The following is a 23,731-nucleotide window of genomic DNA, read 5'->3' on the forward strand; positions in this document are numbered from 1 at the left end:
TTTACTTTAAGATCAATTTGTTAATAAATAAATAAATAAATAAATAAATAAATAAATAATACGGGGAATTAAAACCGTCATTCCGTTCAGTGACAACTGGCGTCTCCACGTCACGTCACTTTAACACGTGGTTTTAGAACACAATCCTAGTTGTTGATCCCACGTTGCTTTAACGAGCCACGGACAATGAACTGTACGCAAATAAAGAAAAGAAACCGACCGGACAAATGGAGTTGACGCTCATAAGAGGATTGTCGCCTGTCGGTGTCATTGGCTGCTTTTTTCTGACGTCCGTTTAAGATTTCGCGCGCGTTGCCGAAAATAACACGTCACAGCGGGATTAGAGGATGTGGGCGGCTGGCCCTTTAATATCCGAGGCGATCCTCCGACTCGCTTTCATCGTAGGGGGAGCTGAGCTGCGGCTGTCGCTGCGAGAGAAACCCGCCGAGGTCTCACACGGTGGGGCTGCATGACAGCACACCGAGCACCGGGCACCGATCTCCGGCTCTGCGAGCGGGACGTGGTTGATGACAGGCGAGGACAGATGTGTGTGTATATCTGTGCGTGTGTGTGGATGATTTGACGTGATTCTGCACAGTGGCGTGGATTCATCTCCGGTCGCACCTTCTTCTCCGTCCGGGGCGCGCGGTGTGTCTCGTGCAGAGTGATGACAATCAGAGAGAAAGAGAGAGAGGGGGGAAAAAAACCAACAACAGACGAACAAAAATAATAATAATGATGATAATAATCCGGCAGTGAAACGGACGGAGGAGCGCAGTGATGCCGTGGAGGACCGAGGCTGCTGCTACCACCGTCAATCCCAGTGAATTGAAGCCCAGCCAGAGCGTCCGGACTCAACTTGAGCAGCTGCAGATGATGGTTTTGCTGATGACATTCTCATCCTAGAAAAAAAAGAAAAGAAAAAAAAGACCATTTCTTTCACGCAGACCAGAGGATGGTCCCCGGGGCCCCCAGCACCACCACCATCACCATGCTCCCCGCCTCCGAGGCTGCCAAGATCTACCAGACCAACTATGTGCGCAACTCGCGCGCCATCGGCGTCCTGTGGGCCATCTTCACCATCCTCTTCGCCATCGTCAATGTGGTGTGCTTCATCCAGCCCTACTGGATCGGCGACGGCATGGACACGCCGCAGGCGGGCTACTTCGGCTTGTTCCACTACTGCATCGGCAACGGGCTGTCCCGGGACCTGACCTGCCAGGGCAGCATCACCGAGTTCAGCGACATCCCGTCCAGCGCCTTCAAGGCCGCCTCGGTCTTCATCGGCACGTCCATGGCGCTGGTGATCACCTGCATCGGCTGCTTCGCGCTCTTCTTCTTCTGCGGCACCGGCACCGTGTACAAGATCTGCGGCTGGATGCAGCTGGCAGCAGGTAGGAGAGTTTTTTTTTTTTTTTTTTTTTTTTTTAACCTCATAAGACTGTGAACGGATTTCTAAGAGTCGCTCCGCGGGAGCTGTGAGTGAAGATGAGAAGCAGGTGTTTGACCAGCAGGAACTGAAAGGTTCCTGACTGTGCACCCTGGTTGTCTGCAGGATCCAGTGATATTCCTGCTTCTAAATCTTTGTCTTCATGTTTTGTTTTTTGTTTTTTTGCGAGTGGTTGAGTCCGGCTGTGACTTTTGCAAAGTTCTGATGATGTTGCATGAGCAAATATTTTTCAGTGCCTCTGTTCATTCACCGCAACTTATTTGCTTTTCTTCAAGCCTCCTTCTCAGTTAGATGATAGCAAATTTAAAGCACTGCAAAAAATACAATTCAAAAGAAAGACAATATGCTGCCGTCTTGCTTTTTCTGCTCAAGTTTGTCAGCATTGGTCTCCCTGTTGCTGCCTCATTGTTCATTAATATTATGCAACTGTCTGAAGCTGAACGGTGGCAGACTTTGGGAAACAAGATTGCTGAGTGAAAAGACTGACAGGTGTCGTCTCGGAATTCAACTTGTTTTGGATGGCGATGCGATGAGGTCGCTAAGAGAAATGTGCAATTTTGTTTCTTTTTGAAAACTCTGGTACAGGAATTGGACAGGGAGCAAAGTTTTCGTGTGAAGCCTGAGAGCAATTGGAGGAGAAAGGAAACAGTTTTTACTCCTCTGACTCGGTTTTGTTGTCAAGTTTCCCTCGGACTGCCGCAGGTGCATCAGATTTTTAAAGGTTCAGCTTGGCCAACTCCTCCTTTACATCAGGGATCATAAGGCTGAATGTCGGCATTGATGAGCACATTCCCCATTGTTTTTCTTTAACAAAAAACATAAAACTAAAAAAAAACAACAAAAACAAAACAGGGCAAGTGAGAACTCATCACTGTCCCAGTAGAATGTGTGTCTTTCTTATTTGACTCGATAAATAGCTTTAAATATACATACATTAATTGTGCTCATCTAAATCAGATTTCTCCGCCTTGGCAAACACTGCGTCTCTAGACAGGCCAGCTGTAAAAGGCTGCATTTCCTCAAACGGGAACTAAACGTCAAGTCACGTATCAGTCACGCTCGGAGAGGACGGCGCGCTTCCGTTTCCCCTCCTGCACACTGGCGCATCAGCGACTGACCGGACGTTAAATCAGGATTTCTCCCCCCTGTAAATCATCTAATGACCGGTGGGAGATGGAGGAGCCATTAAGTGAGATCTAAAAAGCCGTAGATTAGACGGAGCCGTGGCCCCATTCCCACAGAAAGCAGAACTTCTAGGTCTGTGAGTTGGATTATCTCTCGGCGCTCCACCACGGGCCTAATGAGAGGCGCAGCACAGCGGGGCTCACTCTCTCATTCTGTTTTTGTTGTGTTTTTTTCTGTGTGTGTGTGTGTGTGTGTGTGTGTGTGTGTGTGTGTGTGTGTGTGTGTGTGTGTGTGTGTGTGTGTGTGTGTGTGATCAAAGCAGCCTCTTATTCCTCCGAGTCACATGTCGGCTCTCCCCACTTTCCCAGTCTGGGGAGCAGCTTTCCCGGAACAAGCGTTGCAGCTCGTGCGGTCGAGGGTCGGTGTTGCGTCAGCATCGAGGGTTTTGTTCCGTGACTGGTGAGTCAGTGAATCGTATCGCTTTTGTCATTTTAAAACGATATTGCGTTCCTGGAAGCGCTTTGGCGTCGGTGGCGCAGGAGGCCGAACCCAGTGGCCTCAGACAGGAAGCCAGACGGCGTGAGACGCTCCGAGCAGCTTCCCCGAAGGACAAATCAGACGGGACGCGTCCGCTTGTTGTGTGTCACTTTGCTCAAGAAGCATATTTTCCTCTTCTCACCTCGTCTGTCCCGTCTCACCGACTCAGCTGGAGAGTCTCTGGATGACCTAAAAAACCTGCATTGTCGTGCTCTGGCTCTGAAATCCCTCAGAGATTTCGTATTTTCATATTTATATATTTATATATACCCACCCCCCCCGCCCACGCCCCCGTCAGATGCTGTTTCAGGTGGTGCGTCCGCGCTGTGATGTGCTATCAAAGGCGGCACGCCGAGCTCAGAGGCGCCTCCTCCTCCTCCAGCAGAGAGAGAACGAGAGAGATGTCCTGAATATCTAATGGGCGCCTCGGCAGAGGTGGTTTAAAAAAAAAAAAAAAAAAAAAAAAAAAAAAACTTACGTGTTACACGCCAGATGTGTGAGGAGAGGGACGTCGTTCGGGACATTTTGCAGTATTCTGTGTTTTGGGTGTTTGGCAGAAGAACATCAGACTCGAGCACACAGCTCAGCTTTGTGACTCTTTTTCTTCCTCTGTCTGCATTTTTCCATCCGTCACTGAAATGCGGCACAGCTTCGACATTGTAGCTGCTATTCAAGGTATATGACGAAGTCAAACATGAAAGGTGATTCGGAGGCTTTGAGCTTGATTTTATTTTTCTTCGCTTCGTCACAATTAAACGTGTGGCGATTGCCTTTTCTGTCAGCCGTCAGCTGCGCCGCCGTGAACCAATCAGGGATGAAACCTGATTTTAACGCGCTGCTGCCTTATTTCATCGTCACACTGCACGAGTTAAACGCAGTGTAAAGAAGGATGATGTCACTTCACGTGGCCCGTGCGGTACGTAGACGGCGACCCGGTAGAACAACACGGTCACTGACGCAGCACACATTGCTGTTTTCTTTAAAATATTATAGAAGAAGAAAAACGGAAAGTTTTGCTCACAATCGATATTAATTTTGTAGCGTTTATGTGCACGAGTGTATGAAGGGGCTTATTTAGGATGAAAACGTGTTTGTGGCAGTTTTAAGGACACGCAGCTGATGCGATGTGTGTGCACGCTGCCGCTGCTCGATAACCTGGATGGCCTCCAGAGCGCTTACAGCCATCTGGTGTCCCTCCCCACACACTCACTTATACACACACACACACACACACACACAAGACTGGCCTGCCATGAACAGATGCCCTTTTCTCTGTTGCTGTAAATCCATCGAAATCCATCGAATCTGAAGCGAGCAACGCTGAAGTGTTTCCAACTCGCGGCCCACTTCCTGCTGCGCCCGACCAGCAGTGCACTAAGTGGCTTCCCTCGTGGTCCTCGCTGCGTACTAAGTGGTCCAGGCCCAAAATAATAATGATAATAAGAATTTAAGAAAGAGTCCATTTGGTAGCGGAAGGCCTATCGATCCCGGTGCTGCAGCTCTCTGGAGCATCAGGGGATGTGAGGGGCTGCACCCACTCCAGAAAACCCCCCCACAAATTGCTCGTCTTGCACGTTACACACAGGATAACGCTGTAGGCGACCGACTGATATTCTTATTCCTATATATATATTACCTTTTTTTTTCTCCCACCACCTCCTGCGATAATTGTCAGGCAGCGCAGAGCCTCGCTGCTTATCTCTGTCACATTGCGTCTTCATCCTGCTGCGCTTCATAAGAGAAGCCGAATCCGGCAACGTTTAAAGGCCGACTGGTTTTATTTTCAGCTATCTAATGAAATCTCATTTACACCTTTTTTCAGAAGGCTACGGGGGTAAAAGCTGATCAGAAATTGCAGCATCCTTGTTTTTGGATCCCTGGAAACCTTCTGCACCTGGGGATTTTTTATGTTGAAAAACACAGGATATGCCTGAAACATAATGAAGCAAAAAACAGGAAGAGAATTTAGAGTCCCTGGTTGTTTGTCCCACTTTGCATTTTAACGCACTAAACAGGAACTTGGCTGTTGAATCTCATTTGCTGCAAAGCTGTTGATTGTTTCACAGGACTGAGCCAAAAGTTTCTTAGGAAAATAAAATAAGAAGAGGGAAAATATGCCAACTGGCTCTGCTTGTAACAAAAGAATCCGATTGGGCTGTGAGATTCTTTCAGACAGGAGTTTCATCCCATCACCCTTTTTTGAAGACTATTTTCTCGCCGAGTGTTTTTGATTGGCTCTAGTGTTGTAGTCAAGACCGCACCAACCAAGACTGAGCCATTATCAAGACTAGAGAGTATCGAGATCGAGACAAGACCAAGACCTTATGTATCAAAGAAAAAATAACAACACAGAAAAAAATGACCAGAATCTTTTTTTTTTAATTCAAGTTTGCTTCTAAATGGAACAGCAACATCTCTGTTCAGCAAGGTATCTCTTAATCATTTTTCTTGAACATTTTGCTGCTTTGCTAACTATTTTGAACCATTTTCAAAAAAACAACTTTGCTTCATCAAATTAAAAAATTAACTATGAATAAGGGGGCAGGGCTGGAGTGTAAAACTCCAGCAGTTGGATTATTTTCTGTTATTATCATGTCATTGCAGTGTTGGCTGAGTCTTGATCAAAAATCCCAAGGCCGTCCATTCCGAAACTGAGACAAGGCAGCGTGAAAAAGCCTCCAAGTCCGAGATGAGACCGAGACCCTTCAAAAGTGGTCTGGAGACCAAGACCAATCTCCAGTACTGCAACCCTAATGGGCTCCATCAAAAATGGACATTTTAAAATAATCCAATGAATTTGAAACTAAATGGACCTAGTTTCATTTTTTTAGGTTTTGAACATTCTCATTCACATAATGTCTATTGGCCTTTAAAATGTTGAACCAATCAAGCCAAATAAATCACTCCAAAGACTTCCTAATTTAATTAAAAAAAAAAAAAAGAAAAAGCAAAGAAGAAAAAAAAAGAACAATTGAGTGAGCTCGTACCCGCAGCCCTGTGGCAGAGGTCTGGATTTGGAGTGGCGCGGCTAATGACCTCAGCCTGACAGTTATCCTCTCGCTCATATAATGAAGAGCCGGAAGAGTCTGAGAGGCTTTAGTGTGATGTAACAAGGCCGCGTATGAGACGCAGCGGCGGTGGCGACACACACATGCAGCAGAAAGAGGCCATTAGCCGAGCCGGCCGGCGCTGAGTGATGTCGGCACCTGGAGGGATGAAACACTCGGCCGCTCGCTTTGTTTTCTTTGTTTCCTCCCTGCAAAAAAAAGCTGCTTCCCCCTCCGGCTGTCGGCCCTGTCCGGCCAGCGTGCGGAAGAAGAACTAGATGGCAAACGCTTCAAAAGATAATAGTCACACAAAAAAATACTAAAAGCCACAGAGGCAGAGCCACGCAGATTCGTTGGAAGCCCAACCCGCCAAATTAAAAGCCTGCCAAGTCAGCTGAGAGCCGCGGATCTCGGCTTCAGACTAATTCCGAGTCCGAGGATTAAGAAAGTGGATCACCTCCTTTAACTGATGAGGATTTTTAAAGGCACAGTGACATGTGTGAGCGTCGGCGGCCTCAGTAGTGCCCTACACACTGCCAGATGCAACAGGAAACTTAATAAAAAAAAGCAATGAGAGAATGATGAAAGTCGATTATTTTTTTTTTTTATATATCTGTGTTCCTGTGATTACTAGGAATCTCCTTTGTGAAAGGAAGATCACATATAATCAGCGAAAGAGGATTTATTACATTTGTTTCTTTTGTTTGATCGGTAAAGTCTAAATTAAAATCGATGTTTTCAGCAATAATAAATAAACAGCCGTCGTTCCTCTTGACCTCTGTCGCTCTTACGTCACCGTTCAGATGCAGCCGCGCCGTTACCCAACGGTAACGATATTTCATGTGCGCGTCAGTGTCACATCGGGTGAGTTATTGCAGCTTTTTGCACGGGAAAACAAAACATACAGTCAGGGCGGGGAGGGGAAAAATAAATATGTGCCTGTCGGGGTGAAAAAGAAAGGTGTCTCCTTCACAGGCGGCCGCCCCGATGATCAGCCATGTACTTAACACAGCCGTCAGCCCGGCAGTTAATTTAAGAGGCGGCGATGAGGAGGAGGTCGTAAATATGTAAATGTGTGACAGGTGGGCGTGGGAGGTGCTGGGGCTTTTTCTTTTTTTAATGGCGTGTGTGGCAATTCGGCCGTTGAACATCCAGCTGCAGGATGTGCAGGAGGTGATGGGAACAATTTGATCGGCAAGGGGGCGTCTAGTTCCTGCTGCAGGGAGAACCGTCCCTGCCATCCAGCGCATGGTCTCCACCAGGCTGGGCTCGGTGTCGACACACACTGCGTTTCACATTCTGTGACTTGTCAAAGTGCAACAGTGGAGGTAGAGGAGCGCAGCAGGATGTTGATCTGTGTGGTTGAGCTCTTGCAAGGTCTGGGATCTCATGATTACGTCTTGAAAAGCTCCCATCTGAAGCATTTTCCCATGGTCTTAGTGCAGACATGGGCAAACGACGTCCCGTTTAGCTTTTTAATCCGGCCCGCCGAACTTGAAGAATTTGTATTACAAGTAAGTGAGTCGTAAAATAGATGCATTTCATCCATTTTTTCACTGCTTTGAGTCGTTTCAATAAAGAGCTAAATACCAAAGACGGTGATTTCGTTGACGCTTCATTCATTTTCAATAGACATTAAATCACGTTTTCTCCATATCCCATGATATATATTTTTTTCTCCTATGAGGTGGCTCATCAAGTCACTCCATCCATCTGCTGCTGCTCGGGCCCCTCTATCAAATTTTAGAACCCATTGTGGCCCCGCCAGTAAACAAGTGTCTCTTGTGCTTTTTTTTCCCCCTCTCTTCTTTTCTCTATGGAAAAACTGAGGAAAATATGCTTAGTTAGCAGCACATATATCATATAGAATAAAATGAATAGAAAATATAGAAAAAATAAATAAAGATACTATTAAAAACAGGAAGAAAATAAGGAGTCCATAGACGATGAGGTGAAGCGGATAAAAGGTTTAAGTAACCCATCATCAAAAGCAGCAAGTGTTTTTCTCGAGCTTCCTTTAGAACCGCAGAAGAAGAGCAAGAGCAAGAAAGAGGGCGTGGCCGTAAAAAAAAAAGCATAAACGCGCCGGTTTTTATTGCGACCGTTTTCACATCAACCCGGAGAACAAACAGGTGCACTAAAAGCTTTTTCACGATGGAGGAGATGCTTCTCCTCTAGTTTAAAACCGCCGCACGTCGCAGCTCGCAGCGAGGTGGCGGCGGCGGCAGCGGCGCACTTTTCCCCACCAACGGGAAGCTCTCTGGCCTGATTGACGAGTGAAATAAATCCTGCGTGTGCGTTGAACACGTCGCCTGTCGCGCCGAGTGTGTAAACAACGCACAGATAAAAGAAAAAAAAATGGAAAAGCAGAAGTGGGGGTGTTGCTGCGGCAGTTTGTCAAGGTCACATCACTTTGGCTGAATTTTCCAGGAGCCGGCCCGATGATGAAGAGGTAATGATGAGTTCATCTCTGAGGATCCCGGCGAGGTGTGTGTGACAGCTCGGCCGCTCCAACGGCGGCGGTGTGTCTGATTGGGCAGCGATAAGGTGTTTAAGGCCCTAACGTTGATTGACAGGCCGGCTCGACCCCCACTTAGGACGCGGAATGAGCGTTTGAGACGGAGATTATGCGAGACGGAATGAAGTGAAGTGGAGGAGACGGCGAGTCCTCGCGAGGCTCCCAGACCCCCATGATTCTCCTCACATAGATTGAGATGCGATGAACAGCAGCGATGAGGTTGTACTATTAGTTGTTTTTTTGTTTTTTTTTACTGACACTGGAAGTGTAAACGCAGGTAATAGAGGTTGAAGATAATGAGTGGTTCATCTGCTACATAGACAGAATTTTTGATCCACCTCAAAAATGAGAATGAATACTTTACATTTCTAATATAAGAACCTGGTATAGGACTTTAACACTCAGCCAGGCGCTCACCCTCTGAGAACACTTCCAAACCTGTTTTAGCAGGAGGATAAAAGCCAGGGCTTCAGGTGCAGGCCGTAAACAGAGGGCTAACGCACTGCTGTTTTTTTTATGATTGAGAATGACAGTTTTTTTCAGACATTTTTAACCTGTTGTCAAACCAAATCTCTGCTTTCTGTTTTTTTTTTTCCAATGCAACAGATTCCCCTGAGGATAAAGTGGTCCAATATTGTTCTCCTTTAACTGCTGCTCCATTTTGTCCTGAAAATCAGCCGTCCCTCTGCTTACAATGCATGCCCCATTAACACCCAAACCTGAATCTAAGTTGATCCCAAACCCGGAAGCACTCTAGTTGCTGGCTGTCTGCCCTCCTCCTGGTTGATATTTCACCACACCAGCAGACTCTCCTCTCTTTGGCCGCACTAATGAGGCCATTGTGGAGGGATATGATTTTTTTCTCTCTCTCTCCGTTCCTTCTGACAGCCTCATTTTACGACATAATGGCGCAGCGCCGGAACAGTCGGTCTGCTGCGTGTGAAAGCACCGCAGGGCCTCCCAGGCTCCGTTAACTCGGCGGTGAGGAAGCTCCTGCTGAAACGGCGGCATTATTCGAAAAAAAAGGAAAGGAAAGGAAAGGAAAGAGAGTCTAATTACACCCGCAACTGGTTTGCACAAAGTGACACACTTCGACAGGAGCGATGTGACTTGGCAGCCTCGAAACCCCCGCAGTGTTTGCCAGGAGAAAGCTGCATGCATGATTCATGAGATCTGGTTCTCTGGTGGTTTTTGTCAAGGCTTTTACAAAGTCTGTGTGTTTCCCCCCCCCCCTCCCCATTCCAACTTCCCACAAGAAGCTGCGTTTCCCCTGTACGTTGGTGGGGACGGCGATGATGATGATGGTGTCCAGTTGGCAGCCAGAGACTGACTTGATGGGGAGATAACAAGGTCCCTCTAGGACGGGGATGTGGCGAAGTCACAAAGCCTGAAGATACGCGGCTCCTCATCAGGCGGAGGCAGGTGTGCAGGAGCAGCGGGAAGAGCTGAGATGTGGACGGGAAGCGAGGGCGGAGTTGTGAGGTTTGATGTGAGCCGTTGAGCAGCACCAGCGTCTGAGTGAGATCGTCGCCGATGCGTCCTGCTGTTTTCGCTGTTTTCTTGTTTTGCTTTCCCTCCGCAAACAGAAAAGTGATGCCGGTCTGATGCTGCTGGACGGATCAGCTGAAGAGCAGCACAAGCTCGTCCCGGAGGAAAAACAAAACTGTTACGGGATGCTTCAGAAAAACACCAATTATTCCGAGTCCGACTGAAAGTGCTTCTCTGTTAGAAGAGAAGCAAATAATCATTTTTTTTTTAAACAAAGAGACTTTGAGCTGCTGGTTTCTTTTGATCCCTCAACTGCAAATGTACAATCTCATTAAAATCTGTAAATCACATTTATTCCAGCCAAATGTCTTTTTAAAGTGTGTCACAGCACTGTGATGTTTTCACAGAAAGATGCAGCAGTTGCATCAGATACCCTTTTAAACAGAGAAAAGACGGGAAAAGATGGGAAAAACAAACATTATTATGTCAAATTAAAAGATAGAAAGGGATAAAAGGACCTGTGTGAAGTTGCTTTAAAGGTTAAGTGTGTAATGGAGATTTTGAAGAACAAACAGAGGCATCAAGTGGCTACATTTTAGATTGCAAAATGCAATCCCCCCGCAGTTTGCCAGTGAGCTACGGTGGCCAGCGCACCCAAACCAGGATACCTCGTCCACCGTCCTCACTGGTTTCTGTGAAGACACAAGCGTTCACCCTAATTACAAAACGTGCCGTTAGGCAGCTGGATTGTCCACACCAGGCTTCCTTAGAAGTTATGGTGGTGCAAGACGGCAGCTAACTGGGGGCAAGTTTCTGATTGATCTATGTATTTCCTTATATGCAAATAAGAACTTTTCTGAGGGTAGGAAAACCAAATTACTTTCATTTATACACACTGGACCTTTCAGATGTACAGACCTCACAGACAGACTTGGCACCCCTGCTGGTTAAGTTTGATTGTGCCCTCTCCCCAGGAAGGGGTGTTGTCGTTGGTGTGAGCGGGCTGCTGGGGGAGAGGAGAGGATCCGATCGGCCTCCATCGCTCTGCAGTCACCCGAAAAGTTCTCCCCAACAAGACGACGGCTCTGAGGGAGGATGCGATGTGACAGGCTGAAGACGAGGAACGAGACTCGGCCATCAACACTCTGCCAAAGTGGGCTTGACTTTGTAGCTTCTTCGTCCCTCGGGGGCCTTTCATGCTGAAATGTTTTGGACGCGAGTCTGTCCCGACAACCTTGAGGATCAAACGCCTCCGCCGCCGATGCTCTTGTTGTTGTTGTTGTCGTCGTCGTCGTCGTCATTGGATCTGTTGTCTCTGCGGTGGCGGCCCGGGTCAACTTGATAGTGGTTAGAAATGCAAAACGCAACCGCTGTGTCTTTTGCAACATCAACGGGCGGCGTTTCTTAAAACCTCAGTCACGTACGAGTCGTTGGATCTGCTGATGGCAGCTTTGACTGCCCTCACGCGTACTCCTGATGCAGCGTCATCGCAGAATCGCCAAAAGCAGCAACACAAAGTTGCAGAAACCAGAAATCCACAGCAGCCCCCTGCAGCCCTTCCTCCTCCTCCTCCTCCTCCTCCACCACCTCCCCCTTCTTCTACTCTTCCTCCCCCTCCTCCTCGGTCTGTTTGGGAATGTGCTCGGACCGGAGCGATCTCCCCTCCTCGCCAAACTTCAGAACTACAGGAAGAAGAACGTTAGACTGCTTAATTAGGACCCGAAGGCCGAGAGAGAGAGAGAGAGAGAGAGAGAGAGAGAGAGAGAGAGAGGAGAGAGAGAGAGAGAGAGAGAGAGAGAGAGAGAGAGAGAGAGAGAGAGAGAGAGAGAGAGAGAGAGAGAGAGAGAGAGAGAGAGAGAGAGAGAGAGAGAGAGAGAGAGAGAGAGAGAGAGAGAGAGAGAGAGAGAGAGATGCTTCTGTGTTTAAGGCTTGTTGTGATGTTTTTGGAAACCGTGTTTTGTTAGGAGTTGTCAGCAGTTGTGTCTCGCTGGATTTTTGTCATTTTTAAAAGCACAGACCCTATGGAACGATCACCGATAATGATAATCTTTCCTCCTTTCTACGACGGCCGGCTGCTCCTCATCGTTTTAATCACAGAGGCTCAAAATGAATGAGAGCATTTTAGTGAACACCCAGGATGATAATCAAGAGAAAAACTGTGAGAAAACAGGCACATTATTCAGCTAAAAGTAACCAAAATGTGGGCAGGGTTTGAACCAGACTGACTCTGAACCTGAAAAATCAGGGGGAAATAATTCAAAGAATTCTTCCCTGGATGTTTGCTGGTAAATAAATGAACTCCTGCCGGACAGCGGCTGCATCAAGGTGCTGTTTTGATCTGTCAGACTCCCTCATTGTGTCCTCGGCTGGGCCACGTCGATACGTCTCTCCCACGGCTTCCAGCTCTCCCATGTGCCCAGCGGAGGGCGCCGCACTTTAAAGATCTCCCATCGGGGGTTTATCTTCTTGATCACTGGGGCGGCAGGGAGGAGGCGGCCGGCTGGATTCATCCTCCCCCTGAATTAGGCAGCGGGACAAGGACACGTTGACCCATTTGAAAGTATCTGTCTCCGGTACGCCTTTGGGTGTGTGTGTGTGTGTGTGTGGCTGATGCTCATTTCCTTGCGTTTGAGTGATGCCGGTGTCGGCTCGTCGTCATTCATCAGAATTTTTCGAGGGGCCTGTTGTGACACCTGGATGTCGTCGCTGCTGCGGGATGAGAAACACTCGTGCGCTCCAGCGAAGGTCGCAGCTCCAGCGCTGAGCCTGAAGTGGACGATGCGAGCTCTCAAAACGGACAGTTTTATCACATCCCAGATCCCAGTTGAGCAGATATATTACAAGTGGTGCGCGACACGATATGGGCGGAGGTGTGTCGATGTCTGACACACGCACACACACACACACTGCCTGTCAGGACACTCATCATACACATTTAAGAGTGAAATTGTCACAAAGGAATATGCTTAACTGCCTAGAAGGTGGTTTTGGTGTGTTTCTGACTTGTGTTTTTGAATTTCTTTGTCCCCGGAAAAAAATTCATTTTTCAATTTTCCGATTTTCAGACATGTTGAGATTTTCTTTGGAATAGCTCCGTCTCGTGCTAAGCTATGCCAAGAAGGTGGTTTTTGATGCGTTTCGGGCTGATTAAAATATTTTTGGGAATTTCTTTTGTCCCCAGAAAAAAACGGTTTTCGGATTTATCGAGATTTTGCTTGGAACAGCTCTGTCTCATGCTAAGCTATGCCAAGAAGGTGGTTTCAATGCGTTACGGGCTGATTAAAGTAATTTTTTTTAACCCCCCCCCCAAAAAACAAACAAACAAACAAACAAAAAACGACATAGTAGAAAGTGTAAAAAAAAAATTCCGATGTTGAGATTTTGCTTTTGTCCACAGAAAAAAACAGCTTACGATTTTTCTGATTTTCAGGATGTTGACATTTTTGCTTGGAACAATTCCGTCTCATGCTAAGTTACCATAGGACACTGGTTTCGGTATGATTCAGACTGATTAAAGAATTTTATAAAAAATGTTCTGTCTCCGGAAAAAAAACAGCATGCCAAGAAGGTTGTTTAGATGCGTTTCAGACCGATTAAAGTAATTTTTAAGACTTTTTTTGTCCCTGGAAAAACAACAACATGCTATAGTATGGAGGAGGAGGAGGAGGAGGAGGACGTGTTCTCGATGCCTTTAATAGCTGCAACCGCCAGGACGACAGTCGTCCTCCTAGTGGTTGCCGGGGAAACACCGCCTTGGCAAGTTGGCATCAGGTTAGTCCTCCTGAGGGATCGTCAACAAGTTCAAAATCGGCAACGCCGCCTTCTTTTTTTTTTACTGCCACAATAAAGCTATGATGGCCAGTCTAGAAACTTATTTTCAAATATATTATAATAGAGACAAATTTCATTTTGATGTGACTGACGGTAATTTTCTATTATTTATTTTTAGTTATTTTTATTTACCTATTCTTACCTTTGAAGAAGATATTTTCACAATAATAGTAATCACGTCCCACGACTAACCCCACTTACAATGCTGGACTTGTACCTGCACACACAGTCTTCTTGTTTTGTTTTGTTTTTTTCAAAGAAAAAGCTGAATATTTCAAGCGTATCCACGCTACGTCGGCTCTTCTGCAGCAAGACAAAGCTGGAAAACTCGCCTCATTAGTTCAGAGCCGTGCACAGAGTCACGCCCGAAAATGGAGGGCTTGAAAGGACGGAACAAAAGGAGCAGAACATGCACTCCTGTGCCGTCGTCGCAGATCTGGGAACCATTAGAAGTTCTGAAACCCTCCCGCCTCCCCCTCAAAGTGCCGACTTCAAAGCCTGCCAATTTTTTTTTTTTTTTTTTTTTTTTAAATTTGTGCTGTGAAAATAGAGACACGTGTTAAAGATTCAGAGCTGCCAAACTAGTCTGGCACCTCAGCAATGCTGTCGTCGCGTCTGAGGACGTGAGCTGGTGGTGGTGGTGGTGGTGATGATGATGATGATGATGATGAACTCAAACAACCCCCCCTCCCCTGATTGTGGAGAGTGAAAAGATCCATCGGCAAGAACGTGGTGAAAACATTCTGACAGTTTGGCCGCCAGAGTAAATTCTACTGTTGTTGTCAAGACGGCACCAACTGAGACCAAGACAATATCAAGACCAGAGAGTATCAGGATCGAGACAAGACCGAGACATTTGGAGTTTGAGACCAAGACTTTATAGATCAAAGAAAAATAACAACAAAACAGAAAAAGATTTGATGTTTTTTAAATTCAAGTTTGCTTCTAAACTGAACAGCAACGTTTCTTTTCAGTAGTTCAATAATTTTGCTGTTTTTTTTTTAAATGGTTGTTTTTTGAACCATTTTCCAAAGCACAACTGAGACAGAGTAAAAATGCCTCTGAGACCTGACCAGACCCTTAAAAAGTGGTCTTCAGACTGGTCTTGAGACCAAGACCAATCCCGAGTACTGCAACACGAATCACTCAATCCACTGTCTTGCTCCCGACGAGCCGGCCGAGCGCCGACGCAGTTTAGCTGCACAAACATTATCACGGGGGGGGTTAGCTGGAGCTTTGCTGACATTGAGTAACGAGGCTTAGCGCGTGCTTTCCCTCGGCCGGGTGGGGTGAGAGGAGGGTAGGAGCGATGCGGCCTGGATTGGCAGATTGATCACCTCAGGTCCACCGGGACCTGCTTGATAGGATCGCCCGTCTTAAATCATCCACCGCTCTTCTCTCCGCTAACACCGGCTGGTTCGTCTGTTCTTTTGCTCTGTGTGCCATTACTCAAGCAACAAGCAAAGAAAGTTTTAAAATTTTGGGTGCGTCAACAAACGCTGTTTCATACTTGATATGTCCATTTTTGCGAGATACTATGAAGTATGCAACTCAAAGAGGAGGGAATGTATGATAATTGCCACTATAGTAATATTGCTGATGTAACGTGGGGTGGGGGGCAGATGGAGTGTGAGTGGATTGTAATTGTATTTATTTATGTATTCATATATGTAAAGTGTAGTGTATTATATGATGCATTTATATAATGTTACGTTTATGTGTATGTACTTTTAATCTTTATGGACCCCAGGAAGATCAGTTGGCCTTCTGCCTTTGCAGGTTTATTTGAATGGGGATCCAAAGTAAAACTAACACTAAACTAAACTGCAGGAGCAGAAGCTGCTCAGGATCTTTTAGTCTGGTGTGCTTGTTAAACACTCGGCTCCACAGCATTCAGCCAAAAACTCACAGTGAAGTCCTGATTGGGGACACCACCACCACCACCCTCTCCTCCACCACCATGCAGCGCACGGCAGGCAACCGCCCACTCCTGAGCGGCGCTTTGTGCTTGGAGAAACAAGAGGAAGTCTTGATTAAACCTCACCCCGGAAAAACGAGGAGGACTTCTCTCCTCCAGCACGCAATTTGGAACGAGCAAAAAAATCCAAAGCTGATTCAGTGTTTGACCGCAAAAGCATAAGAATTCAGACCAGGATACGGAGGTTTCTTTACTTTAGTTGCCGCGCAGAGTTCTTGTAAAGTAGAACATTGGCTCCGAAATGATCCGAATTGGCTGAAAACATTTGCGAGCGTCCAACTTGTGTTTGCCTTTGTGCTCATATCTTCCCAGCAGGAGCCTCTGAGATGTTCTTTCATTACATTATTTTCTGGCAAGCAGCAGCAGCACTGCTCATCCTCCTCGGAACAGACAGTCCCTGTGTAGCATAGCAACTATAGGCAGGCTGTCACACGCCAGTCCTTTTGGCTGTTGCCGACAGGGGGCGCAACAGCCAGTTGATTCACATGTTTAGTTTGGGGCATGTTTTTAGTTGGGATGACCTTCCTGACGCGACCCCTGCACGGTGGAGTTGCACGTCTTTCTGCCACAGCGCCCCCTGCTTCACGAGCTGCGCTGCGTTGCCAGTCATCTGATTTCTGCACTTACATTTGCCTGGATGAGAGTGCAGGGTAACCTTGAAGCCAGCGTGGCTCGTCTCCCTTTGATACATGATGAAGCTGTAATAACTTAATAACTTGCCCTCGTCCTCTGGCTCGGAGTTAAAGGCCCGGCCGGCTCGCTGTCGCCGCTCAGAGATGATTAGATTGTGAATTTGAACATCTATTGAGTTTATTGCTCTCCTTCCCCAAGGGGCCTGGCACATTGTCGTACCGGTTCGTCTTTCATGTGAGGTAAAAATGTTATCTGGAGTCCCATGCTTGAGGGGATAGTTCATCCATAATTAAAAAAAATATACTCATACACACAGAGTATTAGTTAGGGGGAAGTTGAAATTATAGTGACCCGAGCCGCCGGCGGGCTGAGATTTCAGAACCATAGCAGGTGGACAGCTCCTCAGTAGCGCATCAGTTGAGTTTTTGCTGCTTTTTTGCACAGGTTTGACTAAGCCTGTGCAAAAAACACATTTGTTAAATGTATAAATCTACAGAAGCGCATTGCAGCCACCCTAGAAAAAAAAGTTGCGCTCTGTATTACGCTATAACGTGAAAACTATCACGTAATTCTGTGATAATTTTCACATTATAACGTGAAAATGATCACATAAAAACGTGAAACTATCACGTTACTTCGTGATCATTTTCATGTAAAAACATGATACTGAATCCTGTTTTTTTCTAGTGATGGCTCGAAAGCTCTTCTGTATTAATTAGAATGGATCACGGGGTGCTTTATTGTATTTGTACACAGATTATTGAGCTAAATTCAACTTGAATTTTAGAACTCTAAAAGTTATTTCAATCAACTCGAGTTGATGCAAGCGCTTTAACGTGAAAATGATCATGAAATAACGTGATGGTTTTACATTATAATGTAATACTGAGCCCTGTTTTTTTTTTTTTTCTAGGGTGGCAGCATATAAATCTTTCATTATTAGCTGCTTATTTTTTGTGCTCAACTATCTGAAATATCAGAGTCGACTTAATTTGTACTTCTGTTTTACACTGGATGTTTTCATAGGCATGACGTCACAAAGGGAGTTATCAGTAAAGTTAAATAAATTATATAAATTATTGTATGAAAAAACTGGGGGTTTTGTAGACAGTTTTTGTGTGTGTGGGTAAAAGACTCCTGTTACTCCTTTTCTCCCCCCCACCCCCCGAGTCCAAAAATATTCCCCAGGGCATTTCTGATCATGTGACCATCAAAAACATTCTTCTGAAAGGAGCGGCCGTGGTTCGTCGTCTGAAAGTTCGCTAATGCCTTTTATCATTGATGCCGCAGGGCTGCTGCTGCTGCTGCTGCTGCTGCTTCTTCTGCAGTCCGCCGCCGACTGGCGGGATGATGAGGAGAATTTATTCACCAGGAAATGAAGGATCTGATCACGCCAGCCACTGCACGCTCCCGCGTAACTGGGAGCCAATCTGGGGGATTAATTTGTAGCCACACTAGAAACCTTAAAAAGTGGTGGAGCCGCCGACGAGAAAGGGTTTGGCCCCCAGCGTGCTTTCAACAATAGCTGGAGATTAGTTTGATCGTGTTTTTCAAATCTTTGTTCAGGAGTTGCGCTCGGCGGCGCGGCGAAGAGGAATGACAACAGTGGCAAGAGCTTGGATTTAGATTTAATCTCTCTTGCACTTTATTCATTTTTTTTCCCCTCTCCAAAAAAAATAAATCAAGTGCAGTGGATAGTGAGTGGCTCAGCGGTGCACGTTCAGCTTCAGACGGACCTTCACCTGGACCTCAATCCTGGGCCTTTGGAGAGAGAGAAAGAGAGACTCTTTGATCTCACTCCCCCATTTCATGAGCTCAGTTGGAGATTTACGATTTGCCCACTCGGCTCGTCTCACGCTATTAATATTGCAACTCAGAATAAGGAGGGGAGGGGAGGGTGGGGCGAAGGGCCCGCAGGAGCAGCTTGTTTACACAGGAGAGAACGGCGCGCTCTCTAGCGCAGCTCTGAATATTCAAACAGCAAGTTGGCGCTTGTGTTGCGTGAAAGACGGAGTGAGGGGGGAAAAAAAGTGTTTTGTGGTCGCAAAAAACATTTCCGGGAGATCAGAGAGTCAAGAATGGAAGAAAGACTCGTGTTTGGTTTTCGTGCAGCTCCGTCACCTGGTGGATTTTTCTCAAAGGGCAGAAATGTTGGGGAAAAAAAGACGAGAAAATAAGAGTCAGTGTTTTGAGATGGACGCTTGGCTCCGGGGGGCGCCGTCACCCAGTATAAACAGACCTCTCGCTCCCCGTAAATCATGTGACTGGCTGCTCTTTACGAGCACACACACACACACACACACACACACACACACACACACACACACACACACACACACTCTTATGCTCCACTGCTTGACGGCTCAGTTCATCATCAGCGGCCGTGCGGCAGACGGCTAATGGACGAGGTTGCACTCGTTCTCCCCTACTCCTCCTCCTCTTCCTCTTCCTCAGTCTTCACCTACTCGACTCTCTTGTTCCCATTTGGGTGAATTTCTCCCTCGGCCTCTGAGGAGTTCAGACCTGAGCTCTTTGAACTTCCATCTGGTGAAAAACAACCAAGCTAATATGTTTTCTCTCTCTCTCTCTTTGTCTGTCTGTCTGTCTGTCTGTCTGCCTCTGTCTCCAGGCACGTGTCTGATCCTGGGCTGCATGATCTACCCGGACGGCTGGGACAGCGACGAGGTGAAGCGCATGTGCGGCGAGCAGACAGACAAGTACACGCTGGGCGCCTGCTCGGTGCGCTGGGCCTACATCCTGGCCATCATGGGCATCCTGGACGCACTCATCCTCTCCTTCCTGGCCTTCGTCCTGGGGAACCGCCAGGACAGCCTGATGTCCGAGGAGCTGCTGGGAGACAGTAAGTCACCAGTAGTGAGAGAAGAACCATCCAGAAGCATCAGTCAACATTGACTTTACCCACAAGCTAACCGTGTGGAAGTCAGAAGTCCAGGTGGTTGTGTTCTTTTTTTTTTTTTTTATAAAGAAAGAAGGAAGGAAAGAGAAAGAATGAGGATAGTTTACATCTTATTTTTCCAATATTTTCAGATTGAGACAACTTTATTTATCCCATTAGGAGCAATTCATGTTTAGCTCACTCCGCATTCATACGTAAACGACTGGGCAACAGCACAAGTCATGGCAGCAAGTACTGCTAACTGAGCAGATCAGATGAGGGCACTGCTCGGTTATGTTAATAGAAAAAATAAATAAGGTACACTCGACATGAACTTGAGCCAGTTTCAAACTTCTGTTTCTATTTTACCCAAACAGCCACTTTGGCCGAGTAAAGTATGAAGATGTAGTGCAGAGGAGCTGCAATCAATAAATGAGTCTGCAGGAATTTCTGTTAACTTTCCCAAACCTTTGCAATGACTTTTTGTGGAATGGTGAGCACTTTTTCCAACTCCGGCCTTGTCGAAACCTCTCAGAACCCACAACAACCGGACAGTGAAGGAAAAACTTCAAAACTATCGTTTTCTTCGCCCCAGGCCAGATTATGGCTCCAAAGGGGATCAACAAGTCTTTGTTTACTGTCCGACCACGTCACATTTGCGATGACACGCCGTCGGATCCCAAGCTGCAGCTTTCAAACTGCAGTGAAATCCGACCTGTCTCCTGCTGTAATACCTCAGCAGCACCAGGTGAATCAATCTGCATGCAACACACGGCCAACGACGCCGTCGTCGCCGCCTCGATTGGCCGCGCTCGGACCCGAGGAGAATGATTTTGGACGCAGAGGAGAATACAGATGAGCGGGAGCAGAGAGCGCGCGGGGAGGACAAGAATGCACCGGCGGCGGGGGTTAATTGAAGCCCCGGGACGGCGGCGGACGGAGTCATGAATTACTAATGGCTGTTTACACCGCTCGCTGTCGGACCGTCCACATGAATCACGGCGGCAGCGCCCTATCAGCCGGCACACAGGCGACTTTTTAAGCTCGCCCAGGCAAAAAAAAAAAAAAAGCTGCGAGGAAGGAGCCATTATCAAGAGAGGGAGAAAAGGAGGGGAGGGGACGAGAGAGATAATGAGCTGAGGAAGAGCAGAAGGTGGAGGAGGAGGAGGATGGAGGACGTGGGTGAAATATTGGGAGTGAGGAGTGAAAATGTGCAGCCATCCATCAAACAGCAGAGTGCCTTCTCTTAAAATGCTTGCCATCTTGTTGTTCGGGTGGATATAAAGTGTCACCCCCCCTCCCCCCAACTCCCATCTATCTATCTATCTATAATCCATCTATCTATCTGCGCATGTCTCAGGTGGTTTCTAGTGCAATACTGCCATCTTGTGGACAGAAGTAATAACTACTACTTTCTGTCTTTTCCTTTTGCAGAGAGCAGCAGCAACGCCATATAATATAATGGGAGTGAGACGGCGCTGAGAGACACACAGGTAAGGGGGGTTAAGGGGCAGTGTTTTATTGGGGCGGATGGATTTTTACTTTTTTTTTTTTTTTACTTTTCAATTGTCTTCAGGCAGCAGTTGTGACTGCCCACTTAAGTGGAAGCACAGATGCAAGGTTGTTTTTCTTTTCTTCAAGTCTTAGTGTTTCACAGAAGAAGAAGACGAGTTAACCTTTCCTGAGTCATTAGGAAAGAGAACAAATGTTTTTTGTAAAGTAAAATTATTAAAAGTAGTGTACTCTAGTTAAACCCAAACACAAGCACATTTTCAAATTTCCACAGCAGTGCATCGCTGTGTAGACGGAGAATATTTGAAATATCATAACCCTGCCCCTTATCAGGGTACTTCTTGTTTTAGTTCAATGAACTTCATGAAATTGCTGACCCAGCTGCCATTACTATTACCGTTCATCTTCTTGCAGGTTGTTTCAAAGAAGTGATGTTACTTCAGGATCCAGGTGTCACCGGTCAACCACCCCCAGGACGCAGCAGCAATCTGCATCAAGCTGATGTGTGGAAAAAGAAAAGACGAAGAGAAGAGAGCGTTTCAGAAGAGGACGTGCTGATCTCCTCGTCGGTCTCGACGCGCCGTCCAGGCGTCTCTTCCCACTTTAGCTGCTCATTTGTGTCGGACGCACCGTCCGGAAAACTCTGTTTCAACATTTAATCAGTGTTTGTTGCTGCGCCGTCATTGTTGAAGAGTTACACAAAGATATCAAAAAAAAGAAACACACACACACACACACACACACACACACACACACACACACACACACACACACACACACACAAACAAACATCCGTGTGGATGTGGTGGATGTGAAAATTACTCTTGGCTCACGGCTGTCGTTTAAATAAAGAAAAGAAAAGGAGGAGACTCTTGTTGTGCTGACTCAGCTCCAGGACACTTGTTGTGTAAACACTGCCGAGGGACGCCTGCTCAAATCAGATTAAATCAGAGCTACTTACCCAGACTTTGACTGACGTGAAGGTGGACTAACACGCTGGAGGTCGGAGCTGTCAGCTTCTTTTCCCCATCAAGTGGACAAACTTCTTGGGGCCAAGTGATGGGGCTGTGACACCGTGTGGCCGTTGTTTAGAGACAAACAGGTGTCAGAAAAGAAAGGGGCTAAAAAAATATATATATTTATTGGTCAATGTTTTGTTGTGTTATTAAGTTTGTAGTAATAGATTTTAGAAAATAATAATGATAATAGATGCTCTGCTGCAGCCAACTTGGCCAAGCAGATTTTAAATAGGAGAGAAAATGAACTGTGTCATGTCTGTGATGTGTCTACAGCTGTGTGTGGAAATGTGCTCCTTGAAATGTGACGTTATTGGACCATTGTAGGTGTGTGCCAATCAGACTTGATCATCTGACACTACTGGGCTTTTTTGGGGGGGTGGGAGGGGGGGGGGGTGCCGAATTAATTGATTAGAGGATTTTTTTTGGGTTTGTGCCGTCAGGTCAAGGTTGGTTTTCATGTGGGATGCTAAAAAAGACACTGACCCCTATAGTGCCATTGTCTTGGGGACCATTAATAAAATTGCTGTTTGAGTAACTTTGTCAGTACCTCCTAAAATGAGTGAAAATCATGGTTAAAAATATTACTAAACTGTTGTATTTTGACATTATTTGATTGCAGATATGTATTTTCTTTTCTTATTTTACAATAAGTTTTGGGAAAAAAAAAGATTAAATGTTTTTTTTCACAACGTCTTCCATGTGTTTTCATGCAGTGTTTGCATCTCAGTGCAATATACTGTAGTTGACAGATGAAAAACACCACTTTGAGAACATTTCCTATATAGACATATACATATTTTGTGTATATAAATATACGCAAAAATACACTTGAGCGTTTTATCAATGTTTTAAGACTCTTTACTACATTAAACGCACTTCAATAGTATCCATCCCACGCTCCGTGTTGAAGTGGCAGCGAGTGCGATGCCTTCCAGTGCAATGGGCAGCGTCGGACACGAGTTGTAATGTTTGAGAGTTTTCTGACATTGTGCGGACAGGAGATATAGACATAGAGATATCTACATCTATATCTATACACACACACACACACACACACACACACACACACACACACACACACACACACACACACACACACACACACACACACACACACACACACACACACACACACACACACACACACACACACACTTTGTACTGATGGATAGTTAAGAGACTAACGGAAGTCTTTTTGTCGATTGGTTGTAAGGTGGACTTTTACGGCTCGTCACATGCAACATTTTTGTTGAATCAAATTCAAACAAAGTTTCGTAAAAAACCTCTGTGTGTGTTTTTATTTTTTAAACTCACTTTGTTCGTGTTCAATCAGTTTGGAAAAGCCTGTTTAGATTTGCCTTGGCGAGTAAAACTTTCTTGTGTGGCACCTTTTGCAGACGGCAGACAGCAGCCATGCACGAAATCCAGTCTACACCCGCCACGGTATTTGCAGAGGTGCTCGGCACAGCGGCAGGAGGCGTTTCTTCCCCCACGCACGGCTGATGGCAAATCTGCCAAACAAAAATTGACCAAAACATAGAAACACTCCCAGCGACACGTCACAACTAGTTGTATAAAACTGTCATTACAGTGCTTTATTATAATGAACCATGAAAATAGCCACCAGTGCAGTGTCTGTGAGTCCCTCCCCTCCACAAGAACATACACTCACACACACAAATAATAATTAAAAAAAA

General features: G+C 46.2%; 1 protein-coding gene across 1 annotated transcript; it reads left to right on the forward strand.

Moving 5' to 3' along the window:
- Positions 1-165: 165 nt before the first annotated feature.
- lhfpl3 (LHFPL tetraspan subfamily member 3) lies at positions 166-21,806 on the forward strand. Its single transcript, XM_076029997.1, has 4 exons — positions 166-1,394; positions 19,237-19,467; positions 20,938-20,996; positions 21,430-21,806. Exons 1-3 carry the CDS (start codon positions 956-958, stop codon positions 20,958-20,960), a joined length of 693 nt encoding a protein of 230 aa, XP_075886112.1. The 5' UTR covers positions 166-955; the 3' UTR covers positions 20,961-20,996; positions 21,430-21,806.
- Positions 21,807-23,731: the final 1,925 nt, after the last annotated feature.

The sequence above is a fragment of the Nelusetta ayraudi genome, unplaced genomic scaffold, assembly GCF_046127955.1.
Source record: "Nelusetta ayraudi isolate G7.1 ecotype Tasmania unplaced genomic scaffold, CSIRO-AGI_Nayr_v1 ptg000027l, whole genome shotgun sequence".
NCBI classification, from domain to species: domain Eukaryota; kingdom Metazoa; phylum Chordata; class Actinopteri; order Tetraodontiformes; family Monacanthidae; genus Nelusetta; species Nelusetta ayraudi.